This window comes from Marmota flaviventris, chromosome 1 (genome assembly GCF_047511675.1).
Source record: "Marmota flaviventris isolate mMarFla1 chromosome 1, mMarFla1.hap1, whole genome shotgun sequence".
Taxonomy (NCBI): domain Eukaryota; kingdom Metazoa; phylum Chordata; class Mammalia; order Rodentia; family Sciuridae; genus Marmota; species Marmota flaviventris.
In genome coordinates, this window is record NC_092498.1 from 197,737,981 (window position 1) to 197,746,368 (window position 8,388).

At 42.4% G+C, this 8,388-nt stretch overlaps 1 protein-coding gene and 1 non-coding gene across 3 annotated transcripts; one reads left to right on the forward strand and one right to left on the reverse strand.

Annotated features, from left to right (window-relative positions):
- Positions 1–1,552: 1,552 nt before the first annotated feature.
- On the reverse strand, positions 1,553–1,660 carry LOC114090413 (U6 spliceosomal RNA). The gene has a single exon (XR_003582339.1). It is a non-coding gene; the product is annotated as a U6 spliceosomal RNA (small nuclear RNA).
- A 2,945-nt stretch (positions 1,661–4,605) lies between these two features.
- Mobp (myelin associated oligodendrocyte basic protein) lies at positions 4,606–5,370 on the forward strand. Of its 2 annotated transcripts, none has more exons than XM_027932023.1 (2): positions 4,606–4,811; positions 5,115–5,370. In XM_027932023.1, the coding sequence occupies exons 1-2, from the start codon at positions 4,606–4,608 to the stop codon at positions 5,368–5,370; spliced, it is 462 nt and encodes a 153-aa protein (XP_027787824.1). The 2 variants fall into 2 exon arrangements, with proteins under 2 accessions (XP_027787824.1, XP_027787825.1); XM_027932024.1 differs by having other exon boundaries at positions 5,121–5,370.
- Positions 5,371–8,388: the final 3,018 nt, after the last annotated feature.

Below are 8,388 nucleotides of genomic sequence, written 5' to 3' on the forward strand. Positions count from 1 at the left end.
TGCTGCCTTTCCTATCCTCTACTATCCCCCCTCCCCTCCCCTCCCCTCTTCTCTCTCTACCCCCTCTACTGTCATTCATTTCTCCCCCTTGTATTATTTTTCCCTTTCCCCTCACTTCCTCTTGTATGTACTTTTGTATAACCCTGAGGGTCTCCTTCCATTTCCATGCAATTTCCCTTCTCTCTCCCTTTCCCTCCCACCTCTCATCCCTGTTTAATGTTAATCTTCTTCTCATGCTCTTCGTACCTACTCTGTTCTTAGTTACTCTCCTTATATCAAAGAAGACATTTGGCATTTGTTTTTTTAGGGATTGGCTAGCTTCACTTAGCATAATCTGCTCTAATGCCATCCATTTCCCTGTAAATTCTATGATTTTGTCATTTTTTAATGCAGAGTGATACTCCATTGTGTATAAATGCCACATTTTTTTTTTTATCCATTTGTCTATTGAAGGGCATCTAGGTTGGTTCCACAGTCTTGCTATTGTGAATTGTGCTGCTATGAACATCGATGTAGCAGTGTCCCTGTAGCATGCTCTTTTTAGGTCTTTAGGGAATAGACCGAGAAGGGGAATAGCTGGGTCAAATGGTGGTTCCATTCCCAGCTTTCCAAGAAATCTCCATACTGCTTTCCAAATTGGCTGCACCAATTTGCAGTCCCACCAGCAATGTACAAGTGTACCCTTTTCCCCACATCCTTGCCAGCACTTGTTGTTGTTTGACTTCATAATGGCTGCCAATCTTACTGGAGTGAGATGGTATCTTAGGGTGGTTTTGATTTGCATTTCTCTGACTGCTAGAGATGGTGAGCATCTTTTCATGTACCAGGGCCATTTGGGAAACGATGACCCCAAGAAGGCAGGGAGAATTGAGAATGTCTGAGATTCCTGTTGAAAGCACAGTGACAGTCCCTGTGTGCTTGGTACCTTCAGAAATTGCTACTGCTATGGCTAGACCTGAAGTGTTTTACTTTAGCAATTTTCATGGTGGGAGACACTTGATCTGAACTTTGCAACATGTATGAGATTTGGGTAGGATATGGCAGGTCTTTAGGATATGAAAAAGAATATACAAAAAATGTTTGGTTTTGACTTTTTAATTTTTTCATGCCTTTCTTTCTTAAAAACATTTTTCTTTTCTATTTATTTTGACATAATTAAAAAATCATTAAATATAATTTGCTCATATTCAGTCACCAGTATTTACCCTCTTCTCTCTTTCCCTGTTCTCTTCCCTCTACTCTACTGATCTTTCTGTTATTTACTTTTGGATTTTTTTTTTCTTTTTGATCAGTGTCTTGTGAATATATCTGATGGTGAGATTCACTGTGGTATATTCTTATATTTAAACAGGAAAGTTAGGTTAACTTCTCTGTTCTTCCCTTACCCCATCTCTTCCCCTTCAGTTCCTTTCATCTAGCCTACCTGTCTTCCTCCTTTTTGATAGAACCTTCCACCCCCTTCCCTCTCTCTCTCTCTTTTCCTCCTTATTTTGGACTAGCTTCCATATATATGAGAGGAAACATTGGACTTTGGCTTTCTGAGTCTGGCTTTAAAAATATGGAATGATTTATGAATTTGCAGGTCTTCCTTGTCCAGGGGGCCATGCTCATCTTCTCTGTATCATTCCAACTTTAGTATTTGTGCTGCCAAAGTAAGCACTCTTCAGAAGATGTATAAGGAATTAGACGCTGTAAATAAGCTAGAGTTTCTTGTTGGTCTATGAATGCCTGTTGGGATAAAGGGCTTCTTTGGATATTGCTGGCTAGCTCCTCCTTCTGAAAATGGGGGAATTTCTGAGAGGTTATGGATCGTCCTTCCCCTCTGATCATCCCTGATACTTCTTCCTTGGCTCCTCTTCTTAGCTTGAGGGTTGACCCACCTCTCTTCCAGGGAGCCTTCCCTTGTCTGGCTCCTCACTTACTTCATGAGCATCTCATCCATCCCAAGGTTGTGCCTCTGTTTTTTTTTTTTTTTTTTACAGGTGAAGGATCTCAAGATGGCAGCTTAGCTCCCCACTGATGGATGCCCATCTCTTCATGCATGTCCTGGACACTTTAAACTCAGGGTGTCCCAGACTGATGGGATGATTTTAGTCATTAGGGTTCGACACTTTAGAGTGACAGGTCGGTCCTTTCCTTCCTCATCACCTGCACCTTGGAGCTATTCCCTTGCTTACACTCCACTCTGCATTTCAGGGAAAAGGCTCTCAGAGATACTACAATTCATCCCTGTGTGTCTTTGCTTAGGTGACCAACATTTCCATCCCTCCACAAGATTTTATGTCTGATTGACACAAATCTTAAGGCCAGATGAAATGTTTCTTTCCATGAAGTTTTATCTGGTTCTGTTGCCCAGTATGTTACCTATTGCTGTGCCAGGTTTATCTGCATATTCTCATGTTCCGGAGCATTCTGTCTTTTCTATTGCTTTTCTTGATATCTGTGTTACATTCTTTCCTCAATGCTCTGAGCTCATTGTGAGCAGGATGTTTACCTGATTCATTCCCTTACACCTTTCAATGATATTTACATATTTGGGGTCAATAAATTAGTTTTGTGGTCACTAACACACTATGTGCATCCTAGTCACAAATTTGTCTATATCTCCAGCTGATGGAGAAATTTCTTGAGGTTGTGACTAAACATGATTTAACTTTGTGTCTGCTACATCAACGGAGCACTGTGCCTGGAGCAACCTAAATATACAATAAATGTTGAATTGAATGGTTGATGGGAACTCCACTAATGATTTAGTATTTATTACACCTTGAAGATGGGACATTAAATTTTTGCATAAAGCAGGTGAACCTATAAGGGATATTAAGAAGGGGTTTGGGACAGAAATCTAGGAGAACATGGTATCACAGAAAAGGGAAGAATTTATGTGGAGAGAGGACCAAATAAGGAGACAACTGTCTTAGCAGTTGGAGGTCTTTGGGGATCCATTTCTTTTGAGAAAGGAACAGAAGCCAGAGTGGAATGTATTGAGAAATGAATGAGAGCTATAGACATCTCTCATTGGTGATTTTAAGAGAAAAAATGATGATTTTGGGAGAAAAACAGTATTGATCATTTTGCCTACTGAAAGGAGGAAAGTAATAGGGAAGGCAAATAGATGTTGGAGTGGGATCCAGAGATATTTTTTCTTTTAAAATGGAAATATACAGCAGGGCATGGTGGTGCACACCTGTAATCCCAGCAGCTCAGAGGGCTGAGGCAGGAGGATCACAAGTTTCAGCCTCAGCAATTTAGCGAGGCACTGAGCAACTTAATGAGGTCCTGTCTCTAAATAAAATATAAAAAAAAATCTGGGGATGTGGCTCAGTGATTGAGTGCTCCTGAGTTCAATGCCACTTCTCAAAAAAAAAAAAATAGGGAAGAAGACCTTCCTAAGAGAAAATATAAAAAACTGAATAAGAGCTAATAAATTTATTTACACAATAATTATTTTTGCATGATAAAGGCATATGAAACATCAGGGAAGAGCATTTGTAACCTATGTAACAGATGTAGTGCATAATTTGGATTATCATAAACTAAAGTGAAAAAACATATTTTTTACCTATATGCTATTTGTTTCTCAGCCCTCCTTCCTGTCTGTAGCAGAAGATCTCACATTAAAGAACAAAAATATGAAAAAAATCTCCTTAATGTAGTTTAGTTGTCCTTAAAAACCCAGATCACACTTTCTGTCTTCATCCTTCTCTGCTGCCCTTGAACTTTTGTATCAATTTCTGTTGGCCCACAATTCACTGTTTTGTAATTACACACTGCACATCTCTTCCAACGTGACCTTGAGTTTGTCAAGAGCAGGAGTGTTCTCAGTGCCCAGCACATTCTTATCACCCACCATAGTTGCTGACTCTTGTTGATAAATAGTCACTTAAGTTCCTGGTGTGCTTCAGTGTTTGGAGTGTTAGTTGGGACATTTTCTGCAATTTTCTCACTTTGAGAAGGAACATTTTCAGCCCTTTGCAGGCTCTATTGGACCTCTGCTTAGTCAGATCCCACCTTCTCCAAGAATGACTATGCTGATTTCTAGTGTCATAGATTAGTTTTACCTATTTTTGAACCTCATGTAAAGTGAATCGTACAGCTCACATCCTCTGGTGTCTGACTTCTTTTTGCTCAGCATTATATGTGTGAGATTCAAATGTGTTTATCAGTTTATTCTTTTTCATTGCTGTGTAGTATTTTATTGTATGAATAGTGATTATAGTTTTAATAATAAACTATTTTTTTTGCTTTTTAGACAAATGGCCTTTCCTAAATCTATAATATTATTTAGCCAAAATATGTTTGGCTTTGTAATATTCTTCCTATCCTGTATAGATTTCTGAAACATAAGGAATAGTCAGATGCATACTTTTCTTTTTTCTATAAAGCATAACTTTAAAATTTTGAAAATAAACATCAATTTAGTTTCCTTCTGTAGAGTTGGGCAAGACGTTGAGTTTCTAGGCTTTCCTTCTATAGGGCCACCCTGAATATTAACTGGGACAGTGGGAGTCACAGGGGGGTGGCCTCCTTGGGTGGAAACCTCCCTTTCCTGACAGCTCTGTTTGATGTCTCCCCATCTCTCCTACGTGGACGATTTCCAGTGAGATGAGTCAGAAAATGGGTAAGGAGGGTCCCAGACTCTCCAAGAACCAGAAGTTCTCCGAGCACTTCAGCATCCACTGCTGCCCGCCCTTCACCTTCCTCAACTCCAAGCGGGAGATCGTGGATCGGAAATACAGCCTCTGCAAGAGCGGCTGCTTCTACCAGAAGAAAGAGGAGGACTGGATCTGCTGCGCCTGCCAGAAGACCAGGTGAGTGAGTGGCCCCGCTGCCCCTGGCGCCGGCGCTGGGCACCCGCCTGTCGTCTCTGGGCTCCGAGCGCGCCCTGCCTCCTCGCTCCGTGATGCCGGGGTTGGGGCTCCGCGAACCGCTCTCGGGGATCCTGACAGTTAGCTCCCTGCTAGGTCCGGACACTGGAAGGCGATCGGAAGGTGGGAGGGGGAGCAGGGCCTTCCCCGCTGTTTCCAGCTCCCGTCAGCAGCCCTTAAGCAGCAGAGGAGAGCCTTGGCTGCAGCCTCCAGCCTCCAGCCTCCAGCTTCTTTTGGCCCTCTCAGACCCAGCCGTCGTGCCACGTCCCCTCAGAGGCCCAAGCCACAGCCAGCGGCGCCCCCCGCGGTGGTCAGAGCACCAGCCAAGCCACGGTCCCCTCCGAGGTCCGAGCGTCCGCCGCGTCCCCGCCCAGAGGTCCGACCACCTCCAGCCAAGCAGCGTCCCCCTCAGAAGGCCAAGCAACCACCACGCAGCAGCCCCCTCAGAGGGCCAGGCGCCAGCCGCGGGGGGTCTCCCATCAAAGCTTCTAGGTTCTGGTAACACCATCTCTTCCCTTTTGTTTCCCCCAGCCCTAAGGTTAGTAGCTGTTGCCTGTCCTTATAGACCAGGGGGCTCTCTGGATGGCCCCCTCTCAGCCTTACCCAACGTGTGTAACCAATGCCCTGCATTAAATCCCCTCTGTTGGAAAAACCTGGTGTGGCTTCTGCTTTCCTCCTAGACACTCACTGTTGGTCCGTATTTCACGTGGCTGGGTCCTTTGTCTAGTAGAACTGGAAATCATGAAGTGACCAATTAAGGTTACTGACCACAGTAACAGACTGAATAAATGATTACCTCCATGCTTATGCCTCAGAGAGGAGGAAGGGTGACTATTGGAATATCTGTGTTTGTGTAAAAGGAGAAATTCAGTGGGATCCTTCTCCCATCCTGATCAGGGGTCAATCTCAGTGGCAATGCTACTCATTAGTTCATCTGTTTAGTCATAGGAGCAAACTTTACTGCATACCCATAGGATTTTACGCTCTGTAGTAGGGAAGAGAATATGGAGGTGAATAAGCAAGGGAATCTGTGATTCACCAGGACCAAGTAAGAGAATAATTAGTCAGGTATAGAGTGTAAGTGCTCTAGTATTTCCATAATAAGAGAGTATATTGGACCTTGAGGTCCTTTGAGTAGGGAGTATTGGCACAGGAATTTGGGGGATCCAAGGAGGAAATTAGGTTAGGGTGAATAGAGGGTTAGAAGAAGGTGATTCATTGGGCTGGGCATGTGGCTCAAGCGGTAGCGCTCTCGCCTGGCATGAGTGTGGCCCAGGTTCGATCCTCAGCACCACATACAAACAAAGATGTTGTGTCTGCCGAAAAAAGCTAAAAAATAAATATTAAAAAATTTTCTCTCTCTCTTAAAAAAAAAAAAAGAAGAAGAAGGTGATTCATATAGAGGAACAAGAGATCCAGAGGGGTGCATGTCCATTGCTCTTAGGGGGTTGGCTTTTTCCTTTTTTAAAAAATAGATGTTAATTTTTTGGAATAGTTTTAGGTTTATAATAAAATTGAGGGAAGACAAAGATTTTCCCTGGATACCCCTGAGCTTACTGACACATGGCCCACCAACTTTTTAGTCCTTTTATAATTTTGGAAAGTTAATCTGTTTTATAAGATGGTAGTGGGTGTTAATTGTATTTGATATTCTCTTATCAGCTCTGATACCTGGCACCTGTATAGCCCATTGCTGGGTGCAGATGTTACATGATGTTTACTAATTTAGTAAGAAGAAGAATCCATGGGGAAGCATGTTCACTGGATTACCAGTGAAGCTGGGGAATCTGCATTTTCAACGAACTGTAGTTTCCTACAACTGTAGTGATAAAGAACAAAGAGTACATAATGAACCACCCTGACCTAAATCATCTATAAATTAATGATCCAGATTATCTGTGATATGTAGTAAAAGATGTGAGAAGTACCAAATTTATGGTATCCAAAGTGAAAGCATTACAAAGATGCAGGATCAGGTGAGTTTAATTTGCAAAGCAAATAACAGGCTAGTCACTAAAACTTCAGTAGCAAGTTGTATTCAGGATACCCAGTCATTCACTCGGTCCCTCCAAGGGGCTGGAGTAAAAGGTAGCAAGGCCAGGTAAGTTTTAATATGCAGAATTGGTTAGGAAAGGTGGGGAGCAGAAGAAATTAATTTTCTAAGAGGTATGTCAGCTGCAGTAAGTTCAGTGCTGGCTCTTTGCTGGAGAGGGCTTGGAGAGGAATGTTAAGACAATGAAAGCAAAACTAGCCATGCATTTGTCTGGATCCAGCTTTGCTCATTGTGTTCACCTGAATTCAAGACATCCTGGTGTTGGTGGGTCTTGACTCCCTTGGTTAACTTGTCTTAGTGAGTGTCAGAGAAGGTGCCTCCACAGACTACCATTGCCTTCTCAGCCATGGCCCTGTACCTGGGGACAGAGGACCCCAAAAGCTACCTTCATAATGTCTCATAACTTTGCTTGTGTGCTATCTGAACCCTACCCGAGAGACTTATTTTCTTTTCTTAGCATCTCAAAGGTCCTAAGGTAATGTATTAAATATGTTTCATTGCCATATAATATATTTCCTTTATTGATACCAGTTGACTATTGCAAATCAAAGGAGTAGGAGGTGGGTTAATGGGAAAAATTCACTCGTAAGCAGAGCTACTAAGGCATGCTTTAAAAAAGGATAGAAAAAGCTTCTCTGAAGCAGACTTGCCTTCTGAAACGGTCCCACCCAGGAGGCTTTGCCTTGAGAGGTTAGGCAATTCTGACAGAGGACTTTTGGGTTTGTAATAACTCCCTTGAATAGGTCTTCTCAAAAACCAGAGCATAATTTAATCTTAGAAACCAATTGGAATGATTCCTAGAATCCTGATTGAATACAGTAGTGTTCCTGAATTTGATAAGAGGAAACTCTGGAATTTCCCATTTAGTTTATCTTGCTTTCTCAGTTTTTGGAAAAGATTTTAGTACTTCACAAGTTTTCCCTTGCTTTTAATGTTCATTCATTTTCTGGGCTGAATTTCTTTTGGTTCCTCAGTGTTCTGCTTTGGGTAGCTGGAGATCTGTGGTTCTTTGAAAACCACCATGGTCATCATTTGGAGCCCATCAATCACACATATGGGGGCAGTGCTGTGTGCCTTTGACTCATTGTTTGACAACATGTCTTATATCGCACCAAACCAAGCCCTGCACCTTAGCAGCCTGGAAGACCAATGTATTCTGCATGTATTTATCAAGCCTATTTGTCAAAACCATGTGAACAGGACTGTACTAAGCTCTAAAAATAAAGGGAAATGAAGTAGGCCCTGGGTTGAGCTGCTCAAATGATATTTATGAGTGGTCTATCCCTCAGTGATGCTGCTGTTAACTCCAAGGGCAGCCCTTGGTCACCTCTAACCTCAGCCCACATCCAGTGATTCTATCTCCTAGATCTCTCTCCTTTAGTCATTTATTTATTTCTTCATCTCACTTTATCAGATAATAAGATCAAAACCTAGGAAAGATAATGGTTAGAGGAAAAGGTAAGTAGA

Bases quoted from the DNA above. Each gene is read 5' to 3' on its own strand.
- Mobp (XM_027932023.1), top strand. From the start codon at position 4,606: ATGAGTCAGAAAATGGGTAAGGAGGGTCCCAGACTCTCCAAGAACCAG. The intron at 4,812-5,114 runs GTGAGTGAGTGG...TGGCCCTCTCAG, and splicing joins TGCGCCTGCCAGAAGACCAG to ACCCAGCCGTCGTGCCACGT.